This window comes from Neodiprion virginianus, chromosome 5 (genome assembly GCF_021901495.1).
Source record: "Neodiprion virginianus isolate iyNeoVirg1 chromosome 5, iyNeoVirg1.1, whole genome shotgun sequence".
NCBI classification, from domain to species: domain Eukaryota; kingdom Metazoa; phylum Arthropoda; class Insecta; order Hymenoptera; family Diprionidae; genus Neodiprion; species Neodiprion virginianus.
In genome coordinates, this window is record NC_060881.1 from 30533059 (window position 1) to 30553282 (window position 20224).

The window sequence follows — 20224 nt, forward strand, 5'->3', positions numbered from 1 at the left end:
AAACCAAGAAACAAGAAGTTTTGTAATGATAACAACAATAGTACTGATAATTTCGAACCAGATTTTTCAACGTTACAAACGAGATATTACGGCGCGTCTAACTTGTACGATACGTATGTATGTGCAATGCACAACATCTCTCAAGATAATGTCAGTCTCTTCTCCTTCATCGCCAACTTCGACATCATGCCAATCCGGGAACCCATGACGTACGATTACAAGCATATCTCAGGTAATCTCACAATCGGCAAGTTTAGTTTTATATCAATTGTCTGGCTGGCAATGAAATGATAAAAATCAGAGATATAGGTATAACAAATAAAAGTCGCGCAAGCCTCGTCGCGTCATTAGCTGGATCAAGCACGCGGCAATTGAAACGATTTCTGTTTGATGGGTAACCCGTGATATCTACTTAATCTGGGCGGGTGGCTCGGTCGGTAAAATACAAGCACTTAAATATACAGATAAGTCTACAATCTGTATTGTAAGTTTCTGATAAGCAGCTTTAGGCTGGGCTGTACTTCGTACTTTGTACTATTATACCTGTACCAAACGATTGAAAATATGTACAACAATACGATCAACCCTAGATATTTGTCATTTTAATTGGGTATAGTTTCATCGTGGGTGAAAATTGGCGGACCAAGAAACAACTCGCGTGTTGTTTTAAACAAAGTTTGAGAAGCTTTTACTCTTTTCGTATTATACAACACGAATCCCTTTTCATCGTTTGATGTTTTTCTAAGAAGCCCAAATTGTGCAATGTTTATAATTTCAGTCACCAGAACGTTGTTGGTGGAACGACCGTATAAATTTTTCAACAATTTCACGTGTCAATTCTTCCGTTGGTATATATTCGATGTTTATACTAAATATATTTCAAGAATTCCCGATTCTTGTTATAATATTTGTCGGTCTATTCGTAGTATCAGTATAATTATATTTATATCAACGCACGAAGCACTGAAGCGGTACGTAGAAGAAGAAAAAAAAAAGAACAACTCGCGTTGTCACAAAGGTTAAAAATAATTTATCAATGAATATAAAGATAAGGTAATAATAGTTGAAAGAAAAATTAGTTGACCGAATAAAATGAAAAAAAAAAAAAAAAAAAAACCACAAAGATACGAGTTTAACGTTATCATCGTATCCCTGTAATCGTAACTAAGTTTCCCTTTCGTCTATTTTTAACCTTAATAACATACGACCGGCATCTATTAATATTTCGTCGCGTATGCAAAATGGTAGTGATTTTTTTCTTTATTCTTATGAATTCTTTTCTTCTTTTTTCTCATCAAAGCCTCACACCGCGTAACTAAGCTTCCTTACTTCACAGAGACATGGAACAGCCGTGAGAAAAACCTCCTCCTCCCCAAATTTTTTTTTTTTTTTTTACGGTCCTGTACACGCGGGTATTCAAAGCATTGTTATACAACAGAAATGTGCGGCTGAAGAAACACTGTACACGACAGGAAGATTTTAATTTCGATGTTTCACGGTGGAGCGAAGAAGGGGGGGGCAAATTAGAGAATAAGCAAAAGATAATTTAAAAAATTCAAAAAATTTAAAAATTCAAAAATTCAAAAAAAAAAAAAATGAAGAAAATAAAACAAACAATAAACACGGCAAGCGAATCAATTCGAGGTCGCATGCACATCCGACCGACCACGTTGAATAACCTCGATCGCGCACGACACAGCTGTTTTCAAGTCACGTTTTCAGAGAGATAAATAAATGAATAGATAAACAAATGTCCAAACCGAGAGAACAAAAAGAAAAGAAAAACAAACAGGGACAAACACAAGGAACAAACAACCATTGACGAACATGTACGCAGAAAGAAAAGGAAACCGTAAAAACATCTGCCACGCCAAGCAGCATGATAAGAGATTATTATATATGCTTAAACGAGGCGTAAACATTGAGAAATTCGCAAAGTGAGAACAGCAGGTCTTTAATAATTCTATGGTAAGTCCAAAACACGTCTTTAAGTAGAGAATCAGGAGGTAAAAGAGAAACGCGGACAAAAAAACTGAGCGGCGGTCATTTTTTAATTTCCACTATCCAACCCCCAAATCGATTCCAAATAATTCAAACCTAATACCCTAATTTTTTGAAATTTTAATCCCAACTCTGTTGATTACGAATCCGGATTCGAAATTCAAAATGACGGATCGAATATGGCAATACCAAGTGACTTTTGGGATGTTTTTCCGCCATGTTGGATCCGCCATTTTCAATTTCCAAATCTCGAATCCAGATTAGTAATCAGCCGTGAAAAAAAAATCTCCCGTATGAAATGTCATCGAAATCCGTTGATGACGATAACGACAATGATGACAATGGTAATACGATGATCGTTAAAATTTTCACCCCGGATTCACCGACAGTATCATCGATTAAAGAATCGCTTCCCGTTAGTACTTATAGGTTACCTATATATACACGCGGATAAGTGTCTATTATTTTTATAGCGTTCCGGAATCAATTTCAGCATATGTATGTATAGTTCACCGTTCAGCAACGGTGAGTGACTAATGCCTGCCATGCCTATCGCTGTACTAGTTTACTTGACATTGACCCTAGACTAGAGGAATGCTGATTTCCGCCGCGTTTCAATCTGCCCAATTTAAAGAGAGGCGATCTCGTCCGATTACGGAACGCTCGTGAAAAATTCAGGTCACGGTCTCGAGGGGTCGCTACTGGATTACTCCAAAGTTACACCGAGGAACGGGTCACGGAAAAAGAAATGTTTCAAGATTCCGAAACTGTGCAGCAACAGCGACAACAGCACCAGCAGCGTGAAAAAATTTCCCATAACGAGTTTCGGCACACGCGATATTGCGCAACGATTTTGTTTATTTACGAGAGAAATAATAATAATAAGAATCGTAATTATTATTCTTATTATTATTTCAGAGATTTGAAACAAAGATATTAATACGCGGTTACCAACAACGCATTGTGAGTTCTGACTTTCTAAAATTACTTTATACGTATGCAGATATATATTATAATATGATGCGTAAGAAATCTCGTCGAGTTTCACGGTGTACAAAGAATTTCGAAAAATTTCGTTATATTGTATCATGCTCGGGAGGGTCGAAAATTTTTTGGAATAAAACAAATTTCATAACATTTTCAAGTTTTTTTTACAAAACCTAGTTTTCCCTGAGATTTTTCCGGTTCTACCGAGCTATTAAAACCAAAATCGTTCAGCTTCTTGATTCTATATTCAGCTCAAATTTAATTCGAATTGAAGAAAAATATAATGTAGAAAAAAGTCAATTTAAGCCAATTCGGTTTCACGACGAAATAAAAGTAAAATTGTTACCTCAAGAAATTATTTCTAATTACTGTGATAAAAAACTGACATTTTACAGGTGTGTGGCCACCCTGCATGACTGATTCGCATGTTTTTCTCATTTACGCCGTATGAAAGTTTCGACAATTATTCGAACGATGCGTGGAAACGAGAAAAATAAATAAAAATCAAACAACATATGTAACGCGCCAATTTAATTCACGAAAAGATGCAATAAACTTTCGATAATTTTATTCCCCTTCGATATAATACCAATGATCATGCACGATGTTATATCCCAATTTCAAGAAATCACGATATTCCCGATGAATCATTAAAACGAAGAATGAAAGTCTATTAATCGACGAGACGAAATGTGAAACCGAGAATAATTGAAGACACTAACATGACATTATTATATTCAAAGATTAAATAACGACGCTGTCCGAGACTTCAAAACAATACCTCAAATTATTATTATAACATCAAAGTTGACAAACGACTTTGGCAAAGCAGCAAATGGTATTCCGCATAACAATACATAACGCATGTGTTTATAGCAAAATGTTTAAGTATATCTTTGCGCTTACTGTCGTTAATTAATTATTATCGTTACTTTCCGGGAAAAGCTTGGAATGACTAAACTTCGTCGTTATCTCCGATAATGGACGGGAATACCCGCGGATGAAAGGAGCCTATAAAATAAATAAAAAACCTACTCGTTCACCTCCGGCCTCAGTTTTACAGCGATTTTTAAATTCCTCATCGTAAATGCAACAAGGAACCAATAACAACGTACACGGGTAATGATCGACGATAATCCAACCTTGACCGATTACTCTCAGACAAAGATAATAATGTTTATGTTATTTAATTACCTTCTGCACAGCTTGCGAGGAACTTCCCGTTACTGGAGTAATCCATGTCCAGGACAGGCGCGGTGTGACCTTTCAATGCTCCAACCATCCAAGAGTGTGTAAACTCCTGCTGAGCTTCGCGTCGTTTTTTATTTTTCCCACGTTTTGCCGTCACGTTTCCTCCTGGCTCGTTAACGGTCTCTTTTTGGCTTCTGCAGGTACTCGTCAAGTCTGAAAAAGGATTAAAAAATATAATAAAAACAAATGCAAAATTAGACGATATTCTCTGACAGAGTATTTCGCACAAAATTTCACCATACGAAGCTTACGTTAGAAATCAAAGCCTAACGACTAAGTTCACTTGACTTGTAACAAATATATGACGATCATTCGTAATGTGCTTAGATGCCCAAAATTATCGTTAAGTAGGGAAAGGTTTAGGATTTCGACGTGTAGTGAAGTTGGTTACCGAAAAAAAAAAAAAACACGATACTTTGTCATCAATAGTCGGACACCATGAACTACTAATCTAAACTTTGGTTAATTACTTCGTCATCTTGACGTGTAGCGTGATTCAAATATTCGAACACCGAAAACCGAAACTGTTTTGTGATTTCTTTGTCGATTTTTAAGGGTCTCATAAGCGACTTTTTTCCACCTTGGTGCAAATTTCAAATTTGTAATTTTTTTCAAATTTAGTCACAAAAGAAAAAAAAATCGAGCTGATTGAACAAATGAATGCAAGTACGTTTCGTTATCGAAAGGCTGCTCTTTCAGATGATACCAATTTCATATGAAAATGTTGAAAAAGTTTCCATATCATAACCTAAAATCGAAAAAGCGTCCCTACATTACATCGCCTTTCCACAAGGTTTGACAAAATTTTGATCATTCGGCTCGACCGATTTATTTTGAAGAAAAATATCAATTTTTCAGAATCATCTCTGACTACCAGCTTCAGCTTCGTTTGGAGAATATATTATTGCAGAAATCTTTGACAGATAACGAACCGTGTAAAAATAACGTTCTTTATATGATTACAGACAACGAATTTTACGATAATTTGTTACAAATTGACGAGGATGATCGATAAACTGAAACAATGTGAACATATCGGAAATCCTGCTCATACCAATCCTTGTGTATCACAGCCACGATTGGATTGTTTCGGTTAAACTCGATTGTAAGCCTCCTATAATGACGTAACTCAAGCGTGACGTGTCTATGAGCGAGTGGCTTGGTACGTAATGTATATACGAGTGGAACACGTCATCGACCATGAACGTCTTCAGAATGAGCAAGTAATCACCGATACTTGTATACCTGTGTGCACGCAGCGTGCCACCCTAAACCGATCTACGTACGACCCTCAAAATCGGCAATTTTATTTATTAAAACAAGAAATGAAAAAAAAAAAAAATCATCGATCACCAAGTTTCAGATTTCTTGAAAGACGGAGTAAAATTTTTAATCACCTGAGTCAATCGCAAGTTGATCGGCGTATCTTCTCGAAGAATCGCAATGGTGAAACAGAACTGATGTAACTGCTTCACTTCACCACAAAATGTTAGTCGAAAACTGCTACAAAACACTATCTAAAAACCGAAATCACTCTCAATACTCTACAACTGTTCAAGGACGAAAAGTTGTTCGAAGGCCGAAAGAAAATTTCGTACTGAAGTCGCTGACTGCGAACTCACGGAATTTATGCAAATCGAGTGTGTGGTGGTAGGGGTGGTTGGTCAAGCAAATGCACCCCTTCTTAGGCACGATTCAATCCCCAGGTACCTTTACACCGCCCTTGCCGGTTGCAAACGACCAATCACGCCGCGTGGTCGAACCGATCGTCCCTTGGTGGGCGGCACTTGTTCAAAACTCGAAACATTAGTGGTTGATCGGTTCGGTTTTCAGGTAGACGAAACCGTTTTATTACTCGACCCGAAAATTAAGTGTACCAAAATTTTTGACTCATTTTAGGGTTATTAAATGCGCCACAATGTCGGATTACCTGCTGTTAAGAATACCGGAAAAGACAGGATAGGCAATTAGTATAAAATGAACCTAAAATTTTGGTATTGTTAGTTTGTGATTTTCCGTCAAGGTCGTGGTCGTTATAATTCTAAACCAAAGGCATTGGTTTTACCACCTCAACTCATTATGTAGGGAAGTAGGGTGAATCAGGAATGAATACCGATTTTAGCATATCCGAGATAACGCCACAGAAATGTGACAAAGCGAAGTAAGGGATGTTAGCACCGCATTTTCAAAATTTTCGAATTTCGAGAGTTGTTCTGGTCTGCTCCGAAGTTGCTCTATATTGCTCCAGAAAAGTAGTTCGGAAAACCGAAAATTGAACAAATGAAAATTTAAAAAAACCATTTTTCACACCAGCCCCCCGTTTTTGAACGAGCGATATTTTCGAGGTTGCTTCAAGTTGTTCTAGTTGTGCGGAAGATTGCTGCAGAACCACAATAATGTCAAATGAATAGTGCTCAAACGAAAAACCAAAACTGGACGGGGAGGTTAACCCCCATTTTTTTACATAAAATTTCTAAAAATGATTTCGGATGGGTGAAAACTTGCTCTGCATGGCTCCAAAGCCGTAGGATTTTGAATTGAAAATTCGTCCCGGAAATGAGGGAAAAACTTTTTGTACTGGAAAATTTGATTTTGAGGAAAATAATCTTGCGATACGAGAATCGTTCCCGGGTCCATGAAAGCCTACCAGGTGACCAGAGTTTCGAATTACACATGACACTGCCTGATGTGAAATGGATGAGTGCTCGATTACAAATAAAAAAGTAACGTTTAATGAATGCGTTATCCATTACAAATAAATAAAGTAATGCGTAATGGACGCGTGATTCGTTAAAAATTCAAAAGCAATGCAGAGCAAGTTTTCACCTATCCGAAATCATTTTTAGAAATTTTTATGTAAAAAAATGGGGGTTAACCTCCCCGTCCAGTTTTGGTTTTTCGTTTGAGCACCATTCATTTGACAGCATTGTGGTTCTGGAGCAATGTTCGGAACAACTAGAGCAGCTCGGAGCAACCGCGAAAAAATCATTGGTTCAAAAACGGGGGTCTGGTGTGAAAAATGTTTTTTTTTTTTAATTTTTACTTGTTCAATTTTGGGTTTGCCGAAATACTTTTCCGGAGCAATGTATAATAGAGCAACTTCGGAGCAAACCAGAGAAACTCTCGAAATTCGAAAATTTTGAAAATGGGGGCCAACATCCCTTACTTGTCTTTATGACGTCACCCTGGATATGTTTTCTGATTGTATCAACTAAAGCGTATTTACATTGTTTCACCTTATTTCCTTACGTCATGGGTTGACCAGCCGTCGTAAGTTCAGATTACAGGTTGCCGCGACGTACGTAACCTAAAATATGATGGTCGTCTTCTCGAAACAACTGCTTTTTTATAAGGTTCGCGCATGGAATCACTTTCGTCCCTAGGATGAAGAAATGCTGATGACTCGCGTCACGCAAAACTATCGCGAAAAGCTCCACCATTTTTCATTCGCTTGTTATGACAACTATCATGCGTGACTGAGGCCAAAAGTTGGCGACCGCAATTCGTCTGATTGTCAAACTTCACGCTCTTCGGAATTTTAACGAATGCTCCGTAGACCATTTGGCTATTCATTGTGTACACACAGCCATTATATGGTTAAATTGTATACAGGCCCATAAAGCGAAACGAGGATTAAGGGTATATTGTATTTGGTACACCTCCGTTAATTAAACTTGAACCTTTTCTTCTAAGAATTTACCGGCTTCGAGGTAGGTTGTGGCTAATTGTCGATGGTCAAAGTACCTGACTTTATAGTCACCGCTCAACTCAAACACAACATCCTGGCTATATCGGGCATCGAGGATAATACGTTGAAGTAGAACTTACGATGGGGTATACAAAAGCAGATCGTGGTAGGAGGATGAAGACGTGCGTCATCGGCGTATTGTTGGTTTCTATAAATCGAGCTCAGAACGAGAATATTGCACTTTCTAAATACGTTCGTATATACGTCTGCGTAAACATCGGCAACCGCAACACTTTCAAAATAACGATAAACGTATGAAGATTCTCTTATCACCGACATGATCTTGGCTTCCATTTCAGGACTGCGGTGTATAAGTTTCGCCGTGATATCCGATCACCATACGTTGTTCTGAGCACATACTGCACGAGCATCACCTCATGCTCAAATGTATCACAAGGTGCAGTTTGTTCTTCCGTCTTATAAATCCTTATAAATACACAGTACATAAGATACGTTGCTGATCTCAACTGTAGGTTGTTACTGGTACACCTATATTTATATCAGTTTCTTTATTTTTTGCGACGTTCGTTTTGGAATCAACTTGCCTGCACCAGACAATACGACGTATGCATTTTTTTTTTTTTTTTTTTTCATACCGACTAGACACTTCCCTCAAATTATATCATATTATACCTGCTTTATGTGGTTATAATTACAGTCACTGCGGTAACTTGAAAGACGTGCAAATTCTACGTAGTTTGACGTTGTTAAATAACCAATGTATAAACGAAGAAGAATTTTTTTTCCAATTATGCGGAGAAACGAAGCTTAAGTTCGTAACGTTTTTGCAATAATTTACGTTTCGGAAAAAAATTGTTAATTTGTCTTTATAAACATGCTAAAAATGACCCCGCCCAAAAAAAAAAACGTTTCCTTACGTTAAAGTTACAAACTTCAACCTCACGAGGAGAAAGAAAATCTAACAATAAGCTGCACGGTTTTGTTAACGATAGAAAAAACGTTGAATAATAATATGAAATGAAAGCATAACAAAAATAACATCATGAGTTATACCGAATCTCGTTACAATGGCACAAAAATGGGTCCACGACTTATAGGATTTCGTGATTCTTGATCGGGTCAAAGATAAAGAAAGAGAGAAGCGTGAAAAAAAAAATAAATCGATAATCCGACGTACGTACGTGCAAGGAGTGCATGTAGTGCGCGTTCTCGGCATAAGCAGGCCAAGATAATCCAAGATGCAGAAAAGAAAAAAAAAGAAAAAGAAAAAGGAAGGAAAAAAAAAACCGAATAAATGAGTGATTGAATAAAACTGTGTCACTGTCCTCCATATACACTAAATATACATATATATACAACAGCGAACGGCGTCGTGTGTCCCGAATACAAAAACAAACAAATTAGTCGGGACACTCTTCGGTGATGGTTATACTCGATGCTTTATGCGCTCGGCCATTCGTTTATTGCACGACCTATACCTGACAATATCAGGTAAAGACACGCCGCTGCGCTTGTATTGTCATAAAACGAATGTTTTTCTGTCTGTAACTCGTCTCGGTGTTCAACTCAATTGTTGCGATATTCTGGACAATAAACATGTCTGGATTCGATGTATAACTTTTTACAACGCGAGCATGTATCAAACGTTTATTCACGCGTGTTTTCCGTACACAAAGTAACCGTTTCTGTGACGGTAAGAGTGGTATTTTTCTATACTGCGCGCATGCGCTGTCGCGAGCAAATCTGTCGCTACGCGACCCTAACCTCATTTTCGTGCTTTGTGAAAAAACGTGTAACATACTCTTGTTACATAAAGAATCGTGTGCAACAAGTAGTCCGGTACAATGACATTGCAATAAGTTGACGAAGTAAACAACAAAATGTAATATAAAACACGCAGAGCTAATATCATCTTGACCCTGCGATGTGACCGTATTTATAATGTATACAAGGAAATTTTTATATATTTTTTTTTTTAATTTGTTTATTCTCGCCGACAACCCGCGGTGTTAACTTAATAAACAAGCGTTATAAATACACCTATATCCCAATGTCTGCAGGTTCAAAAGAAAATGTGAAGAAAATAAAGAAGAGAAAGAAAAAACAAGCATTCAGTAAAAGCAATGATAATACGTTGACCCTTCGTGCGAACGCTTGTTTTTCTATTTAGTTTTCTTCATTTTTTTTCACACCTTTCGTTCGTACACTTTTGCCGAAGTGTTCTACGTTTTCAAGAAATTGAAAAAAAAAATTCAGAGCTTCTTTTTAAAGTACCCAGGGTTGACTACATTATCCAAAAGTTGGCTGAATCAAAAGCTTGGAAGTATTGTTCGTAACAATTGATATTCAGAAAACGACTACTTTACAAAAGATTCAACGATCTCACACGGAGGGTTAAGATCAAATAGATTGATGCAGAACAGTCCAGTAAACAAGGAATTTCAATTTGGAAACGAATACTCGTAATCAAATTATTTGCTGAAATATGTATTTGGAAAGTATGCTCGAAGAAAGTTGGCGCTGTGAATGTTTGTGGAAAGGGAATTGATAAAAAACAGAGGTTTTAACCTGTAACTCGTACAATTTATGATTTTATTTTTTACTGATATTCAATTATTTTTTTGTTTTTTCTCAACACTGACGCCAATCGAAATAACACGATGCTGAAACAAGCAGACAAACGTTTTAATGTTCATTCGAATAAGGTAGTGAAGGCCGAAAATAACAATTTTGTGACATACCTTGAACCCCCAATACTTTTATATGAAATTTGAGGATAGAACTGAACTGGATTTTTCTATTTCCGAAAAGTTTGACACGTTTGGTTGCTGGCATCAGCTTCATGGAAAGAACGGGTTTTTCTTTCTACATCTAAATAGAAATTATTTCTGGTTTACGGATGTTTGTAAATGGAATTTCAAAAATGAATTCAAAAAATAGTGTAGTAACTTTTTGGAACCACCATTTTTAATTCTCGTAGTTAGCCTTCAAATTCTTCAAAAAAAAATCAATACCATGCTTGACAACAATGTTTATATTTCCAACTAAATGTAGCAACAAAATAATTTGGAATGAGCGCACGTATTCTGTATTTATTCTGGTTTTGTTAAATATAACAGAATATTGAGATTCGATATTTTGTTATAATTATTATTTTTTTTTTTTATTAGCACAAAAATCTAATTCCCCAATGACTACCTGTAATCAAAATTAAAAAAATATCCGAGATCCGACTGATTTTTTTTCATATAAAACGTCCGATACACATATCTAACAAGCTATCCGGAAATCTAATTTGAATTCGTTTAACTTGCCAAGGATGGCAGTAATTTCTTTTCTTTTATTCAATAACTTACAAAATTTCGCTCACCCTTCGAATGTCTGAAATTAAAGCTACAACTTTGACAAGGAAAATTTAGATAAAAAATGGAAGAACATTGGTTTGAAAAAAAAAAAAAAGTATAGTTTGTATAATTTCTTGCATACACGTAAATATAACGATCGTATTAATCATGCATACAGAAACTCTGTTGAGTTGATCAAGTAAGTATTGAAAAAAATGCAGACAGAAAATGATAAAAAAAAAAAACTACCGCAACAAGAAAAGGAACAAGAGTAACACATATATTTGATTGATTATAATTATTCGTTTGTAACAAACACCCTTTTTGCCTCTTGCATATAATTGCGTTCGAGCTGCTGCTATGCCGTTTCACGTATAACATGTTGCTAAATGAACTGAAACGTATAAATGTACAAGGTCCCCCACATAATTATGGTCCTCGCATTTAAATGAGTTACGCAACGTACGGCATTATAGGTGGATATGTAGGTAGGCATAAAGTGGGTACGGAGTACCGATGGCCAGGATAGATGTCCGTGTAATATGCAGAGTTCCTCAACGCGGAAGTCATTACCTATATATGTATATATACATATATTTATATTTATAAACGTGCTGAGACATCATTTTTCACATTACAATACGATTATTATAGCAACGGAGAGGAATGATTGGAGAAGAAAAAAATAAACACACACATACACGCGGACAATATCCAGATCACACGAGATGTTAGAAGTGAAAAAGAAAAATACACCTATCCTAATAAATAATAAGCCGAAACGAATCCTGACAGAGAGAGAGAGAGAAAGAGAAGGAGAAGGAAGGCAGACCCTGAAACGGAAATCATCTCCATCAATCACAGGATGGCCCTGGTTGATAATAGCCAGCATGCATCACGATCGGCTGACTGTTGGAAACGCGGCTAAGAGGGAGAAAATTCATCGATGTGATTTAGCGACGATAATGAGAATAACGAGGAGAACGACGACGACGTGATGCGGTCATCGAATGTTATAGGCGATCGATTGTGAAACAACATTGCCAAGAAAGAGAGGAAAGGGTGAAACTTAACGGGCTGAGCGTCCGAGTGCGCATGCGCAGGATAATCGAACGCTATTGGTCGGCGAAGTCGTACCGCGGGGATATTTTCGTCGGCAAATCAGGTCAGCCAACTTTACTCGAAACGTGACACGAGACGTAAAACTCTTCCGCGTAAAGTGGCGAATTGCAAGTTGCGTTGTTGGTTAGTCGACAATAACGAGATTGAAGCTTGTAACGTTGATGTAACGATGCATACATTGAAAAAAAAACCTTACTTCGCAACTTCCGGATTGTTTGAAATTCGGTAATCCGTGATTAATTTTTAAAAATTTGAATAACTTTTGCCTTATTATAATTTATCTGCGTTTCAGAGATTCCTGAACTTACGAAATAACGGGTATACCGAAACACGAATCATTACAATAACGTTACTAACTTCAGCATCAACAAGTTTCACCGTTTCCTCTCGGCATAACAAGTATCGATGATGACGCACTCAAGAGGATGTATAGGAACCGTCTTGTTAGATCATCATTATTGACCTCACCGCGTTCGGAATTTATGATGAGAAGTTTCCAATCAATTCTATTAGATAATATGTTCTCATTTTAGTGAGAATGATTTCATATGAACAAAAATAAAAATACAATGTTTACCGCGATTTTACTCAAGCAGGCTTATACGTCCGGAGTATCGCTGTAACTTCGTGTAAGTTGGAGTGTTAATTCCCATATTGTGGGAAGGATATTACGTAGGCATGCGTAAAAAATCGGTTCTCTGATTAAAGGCAACCGCTTAATGCGACAATAATTAGAAAAAATATTTTTAGACGACGAATGTAAGCTAATTATATATATATATATATCCGATATAAGGTAATTGGTAGGTTTCGGTTTTGTCGAAATTTAATTACAGTGTCGTATAAACGCGTGTGAAGGAAATAACAGCAAGCTCGCGTATCTTATCGGGGGATTTCGTAAAATACATAATACCAAGAGGTAGTTTCATTCAACAGCCTGTAATTTGTTTATACAATTGGCCGAACGATAGGTTACATTTAAATGTAACATTTTTTCATACTTAAATTCGTTCAACGAGAATGAATTGAAATTTCAACAAACTTCAACCGATCGATTTAACCTCATCAAGCAGCGATAAAATCACATTTTTTACTCTTTTAGGAAAAGATAAAAATCAAGATATTAGGGTAAACTCTCTCCTCACGCGATTGTTTACACTGTAAACAGAAATTTCATGATTAATACGTTCGGTACGAACATCAGGTACATAAGTCGTACGTTTGATGACAGTTTTTTTTCGAGTTTCCCAGATATCTTATCTAGATGCGATATAAGTTTCAGATTTGATCCGTAGAAAGTGTGTCACGGGTAACAAAAAAAAAAAAAAAACCGAGTTCAGCTGCCTTTGAGTAGAATAATTAGTGATTTGCTATTTTCATTCATCACGTAAGAACATTTTGGCAGAATTGAAATTCCCTCGTGGCAATGAATAATTCTATTACACATAAAACACACGTACCTATAATTCGTTACACTTGCACGAACGTTTTTCATACTTTTACATATACATATATCCACTTGAACTATTCACTCAAATACGTACGTACATATAATCTTTCATCTCGAGTAGGGAAAAATCGAATGTATTTGCCGATAAGAATTGTACAGATTCCAACTAACAATCGAAAAACGAAACAAACAACATCTACGAGAGAATAAAAACCCGAAAATCGAGTCGCAATTCAATCGACTCACCACCTAATATCAACTTGTCGCGCATCTGACTGAGGCGGGATGTTCGTTATCGCTTGATTTAAACGAGTATACGACCTAAATTTGAAGCAAACACCGCCCGGTCGTATCGTCGTCGCGATCGGAGAGGTCGATGTTTGGATGCGTAACTATAAGGCCCCCAGACCCCACTAGCCTAAAATAATTGGCAACCTTAATAAAACTTGGGGGAAAAAGTGAAACGAAAACGATGAGAAAGAAAAAATACTGCAGCGACAATTGCGTGCTACATAGGTGGTAGACACATCTGAATAATCGGGTTCTTACCATCGTTACTCAAAACAACTTTGTTCCACATTATGCGACGTGAATAATTTCAGTTCTGTCAATATCGCATATTTTATTATACGTCTACCTGTTACATACTATATCTGTAATAATGACAAACGGCGGACACGCATGCGGCATACCGAAATAAAGAAAGAGAAAATGAGTAAAAGACAAAAAAAAAAGGTCCTGTTTATTCCATTCATTAACAATTCCGTTCGCGAACAGTCTAAACTAATTGTCAGATTTCCAACAACATCGTTTCAAATCCTGTACAGTTTACAGCGCGGTTATTTAACCTGCATACGTGCGGCGATAATTATCTTTTAAAACTTTTGGAATCCTCAATTTGTTTTCATACGCTCCGCGTATTTATATTGTACGCGTACGCTATTTTGGAAGCTGAAAATTGTTTGTTCGTTATTTTTCTTTTTTTTTATTTTCTTTCTATTTTTTTTCCGAAACTGCCATTATTCTTTGCACGCTCAATTCGACTCCGCGACCTCGTCGCGATGTATCATTACCATTATCATCATCATCAGCTGTTCAATTATATGTATATTGAAACGTCGATACATACATACGGAAGAACGATAAATAATATTCATTTTTTGACAGTGTTATCACAGTGTAAACGTTGTTCATACATGCACGTTGTTAATACATATGCCTCGCCTCATCACATCTAACTTGAATTACATTTATCGCAAAATTATATTATACTTCCGGTTACAGGTGCAAACACAATATACGAAATCATTTTTATATTTGTCATACAAACATGCGATGTATTATAAGCGAATCGCTCGTCAAACATTTGTCTCACCTCTTTCATTTTCGACACTCCTGATATACAACAAATTCGTAATTTCAGTTCTATAATAGAGAAACAGCAGCAGCTAGACATGATATCGAGAACACGTAGGGATGGGTACACGATAATAGAGAAAAAAAAATAAATCTAAATATAAGACTTCGTGGAATATATGATAAGGAAACTAAAGTTCATATTGTACGAGACATGCACATTGGCACTAGTCTGACTCGACGAAGGATTTTATTCGTGCGAAGTGCTGGCAATTTATTAATCGCTTGATTGAACAGTTGGCCTTGACACGAATCGTGATTATCGGTGGTTCAAGGGGAAGATTACAATATTCGCCATATCGAGCCGCGTAATTGTCCGTAAAAATTAGATAATTTTCGTATTACCCTGCTATAACAGGTGTAGTAATTTTCAGTATAAAATGGTATCATCTTTGGTGTATCTTTGCAAATAGAAGAAGAACGACGAGAATAAGAAAAAATAAAAACGGAAACGCAAGGTCTGGAACGTTCGGCAAACTTAATTAGTACATCAAACAAGTTATTCTGCTTTTCTCATTCTTCTTCTTCTACCTGTACAAGTAACACGGACAAGCATATCACACGGTTAATTAAGCTCACACTCCGATAATACGTCCGCTTATACACATAATGCACAGACATGAATATAGTTCATTAAAAATCCCACCGATCTTTCGTTCGGTTTTTTGGGAGCGGGGTGCTTTCAAATATGGCGCCCCCCAAAACGAGGGAGGGTTAAGTTCGAGGTTAGAGTCGCGTGCCGTGTTGAAAAGTAGGCCGGAAGTGACGCGACGAAGCATCTACGCTATTTCGTACGCCCGCCGAGCGGTAACCTCGCGTACTTTCGAGCTGCGAGAAGTTGTCTGCCCTTCTCGAGGGATAACGAAGGCACGTTTATGACGGGGTGGCGACGCGGACGTCACGCTGTGGGGGTTGAGTCATAAAATATGAAAACAACGGCTTGCGGAGACTTACTATCGACGGTCTTTGAGCCCCCCTCCGAGCGTTCGTTGGGTCGATTGATGAGGTAGGCAACGACGAGACCGATGACACCCAGTATTATCGATATCCCGCAGACCAGGAGCGGAGCCTGCACGCTGGCGAAGGCTGCGATCTCAGGGTCCGCCATATCTCGATTTCTCTGGTGGATGAGACGTCCGTTGAGGTGACCCCGTCGGGTAGGTTGTCCGTTAAGAAGAGGTCGGCACAAGAAACACAACGGGCACTTTCAATACCGCGGCGGCAGCTGGGGGCGGGGTTTATTTAAAATCACGTATTCAGTTATCTTCACACCGCGACGCGACAAAAGACGAACGTTTTTCCCGACACAACCCGTTCAACTGGCGCACTCGAGCCAACTGCGGCTGAATCTAAAAGCTGGGCGCTGCTGATGCTCTCCGGTCCTTTTAGGACGCGATCCGCGTGTTTCGACAGCTCCGCGTTTCGACTACCTGATGCTGCTGGTGCTGCGGTCGTCGTCGTAGTCGTCGTAGTCGGCGATCGAAAACTGTTGAGTACACCACGCGGTGATCTACGCATTTCAATCCCCCCCCCTCTTCCTGCCTCGCACCGTATCTCGGAACGCGTGCCTAACGCGTCTGGCTTGCTTTAAATTCGCGATGCGAGGAATCGAAGTCGGTTCGATGAATGGACCCGGGGACCAACCAGTTACTCTGTCCAACGGGTTACGTAACGGCGCCAGGAACAGGCGATATTTATCACGGCACTGCCCGACTACGTGATAATTATTGTACCCTTTACTCGGCTGAGCGAGATGTATCGTCGTGTATACGAATGTATGTACGTCGACTTCGAAGCGCGTCGGCGAACTAAATTGCACTAACGTCGCGTGCGCGCGCGCACCAAAAGCCGAAGAAGCAATAACTACGCGCCGACTCGTTCTCGTGGTTTACGGTTTTTCCCGCGTAGGGCTACCACACCGGCGTCTCGCTGCCCTCTCCAGCATCCCGGGTCAGGAACGTACGTCTAGCCGGGATTAATGGGTTCCGAGATGCGGGGTCGACTGACCCCGGAAGTTGGGGAAAACTCAGAGAACTGCCAATTGGTTTTGGCTGTTTTGAGCACGATGTCACGTGACCGATTCAAGAGTAAAAATCACGAAAATCGGGATGAGTTTTTCTTACAACTTTGAATCGATATCGAATTATTCGTAAAACGACCGTGCCATACTCGGAAAGTGCGCGCTGGTCAGCCAAAAGTAAATAAATATCATACAGATTATTCATTGATTTATTTCGCCGCGAAACGAGCTTTGAGGTTATATTTTACGAACTATTCAGTTGTCGATTGATGATATCATAATTTACCGATCCTAGCTGAGCAGAGTGCATTTCCTAACGTCAGAAGGATGACGACACGAAAAATAACAAGTCGCATCAATGTTCTTATCCGAAAAAGTTTAACGGATTCCCGAAAACAGTCTTAAATCGGACGTGATCTTACGCTAAAATTTTTTTAACTAAAACACAGAACAGAAAACAAGAAACATGTTTCGTCATTTGTCTAGCGCGCGGTCATTTCGACTTGATTTGGACTTTCACCAACTTTGCAGTTTCAGTTAAATACATCAAGTGATAATATCTTGCATTTTTTATATCTCATCTAAGGTTTGGTGTATCGTGCACGTTGTTGGGAAAAGCCATTGATTTTGAAACTTGCCTGCAGATACGTCGAACCGTGTCAGCCGCCTCCAGCCGCCAACCCCGTTCGATATCTATCGAATTCCTGTGAAAGTAGCTGATAGCGATCCGGCGATCAATCGGCAGAGGTTCGTTGACTATTTTTAAACTGATCAAGTGGTAACTTGTAAGTGGACAGGTAGGTTATTCGTGCACGTGCATGTGTACGTGTATCGATCGCGAAACTATATTGATGTATTCGACTTACCATCCCCGGAGTCGATAACGCGGTCACAACCTGACCTCAGATATTGCCAAACAAATTACGCAACAGTGGAACATTCGGAGCACCCGGAAAGCAAGCTGCCAAATACTCATCAGCTATGCAACAGAGCCCTTGACGCAGTGGTAACGCAAAATAGAAAAAACCAGAGAGGCATAAAAAATCGGTAATTTCTTCTGTTATATCATGTGCAAAAGTGGCCGGATTTGTTTTTTGTGAATTAAGCAATGAATCCTCAATGTTTTCAGTTTTTGTATTTTTCAACAATTATTTTCAAGACATATTGGCTCACCAAATTCCATCAAGATCCGCCAGTTATCGAATCATATAGCAGTCATTGATATGTCGAAAGTTCAATTTGTGACGGTCGGTTTGAATCTGGCAAAAATAGAAAGATCACGTGTCAACGTATTCGTGAAAACTTTTCGGAGCGAAGAACCGTTCAATTCATTTCATCGTTATCATCGCATGAATAATACAAGGTATGTACTTCGTTATCATCACAGCTGATCGGAACGTCTAGCTCCATACGTTTTTTAATCGCGTTAACATCGTGATACACCGATTCTAGCACCCGCGTACAGTATCCGCCTCAATTCTAGGAAGTTGAAATACTCGAATCACTCGTTTCCTAGATTTCCGGTGTTGTTTTCTGTTATAAGCTTTCCCTCCGTACTTAAAACCTCTCCAATTTAAGAAGAACTTGTCTCATGTCATCAGCTGTTTGTGTTGCTAAAACTGATGACGGATTTCCAACAAGACAGAAGATTTGCATTACAATCGAATTACGGAGATTGGTTGGCTAAAAATCGATACCTACTTCTTATCAATTTTATTAACAATTATTTGTATGTTGAATATGTATGACACTGTTGTATTTGTGAGCTAGAAAAATAAAAAATACTGGAATTATAACCAATAGCTTACATATCTATGATTCACTTCAAATTGCTTCAAAATATTTTTTTTTTTTAATCTAGTACATTCAAGCAATCCAATCTACGATGGCTCATTTTCTTCTCACTTCACTAAAACAGATATTAATTTTTCCAATAGTTCATTCAATATTGCCACACGAACTAATACCAGATTGACCACAATTTCTAAACGATTTTAAACGAATCCTCGATATCGAAGCGTTTGCTTTTAAATTCCGGTATTTTCTGTTTTCGTCTCGTTGAAAAGTTCTTTCTAGCTCGCGATTATTATAATTCGTTGAATACTCGATGTACGATTCCCTCATAACAAAATTAACAATAAGTCAACGGTCGGCCAACCAAACCTCTTTTAACCCTAAGCCGTCATTTCTTCAGCGGGAACCGCGGCGCGGGGTACTCCAAAGCCTTGATACGGCGCTGACTGCAGACATGCGCAGGCCCCGCGCATGCGCATTACCGCAGCGGTCGAGCCCCCGCGTGGCGCCGAAGGAGTCACGAGCACATGGAGGCAGAACGGAGCCACGCGAGATTCGACCCTCTCTCCTCGTGCGGGGCTCCCCGTCCCGACCGACCTGGTCATCCACTTCGCCCACTGCGCCGGCGCGTAGTCGGCGATAAATCAGTGTGATCCCTTTCCCGTTGCGTTGATATTTCTCAGAGGCTAGAGCAGGCTACCGGGACGATACGTCTCCTTCCCCGAACCTCTCGGTGACTCGGCGCGAAGAGCGCTGGTTACGCGTAAGATTGGAATTCCACTTCCAGGAATAACGTATGCGGGATTCTAGTTATCGGCAAGATTCCTCGTTACTCGTGAGTCCTGCGGACTATTGGAAATCGCTTGAATAAGGTCAGTTGCGGGACACGCGTGACACGGCCGTGACCCGGCCGACTTGCGTCATTCGGTACCTGGTTCAAGTGCTGGTGAACGATGGATTGGTTTGCGGTGCTACAGAGGGCGAAAAGTTATACATACATATTTTCGAATCCTGAGTGGGTTACAGTGCTCAAACAGAGAACTCGGTCACCTCCGTGACTCACGTGGTTGATACCTTTTTAGAAATGATTAATATGGTATCCTCGGTATTTGTTGATACGGCAGTCTCAT

General features: G+C 38.8%; 1 protein-coding gene across 4 annotated transcripts in view; it reads right to left on the bottom strand.

Annotated features, from left to right (window-relative positions):
- Positions 1-20224, bottom strand: part of LOC124305177 (transducin beta-like protein 2) — a 52301-nt gene that overhangs the window by 27027 nt on the left and 5050 nt on the right. Inside the window, exons 1-2 of one of the 4 annotated variants that reach the window (XM_046764293.1) lie at positions 16235-17155; positions 4183-4392 (exon numbers count right to left, since the gene is read on the bottom strand). In XM_046764293.1, coding sequence (XP_046620249.1) covers positions 4183-4392; positions 16235-16388 — 364 coding nt within the window. In that variant the 5' untranslated portion in view covers positions 16389-17155. Of the gene's footprint in view, positions 1-4182; positions 4393-13874; positions 14161-16234; positions 17246-20224 lie in introns of those variants that run through there. The other 3 variants (XM_046764290.1, XM_046764292.1, XM_046764291.1) reach the window with 3 other exon arrangements.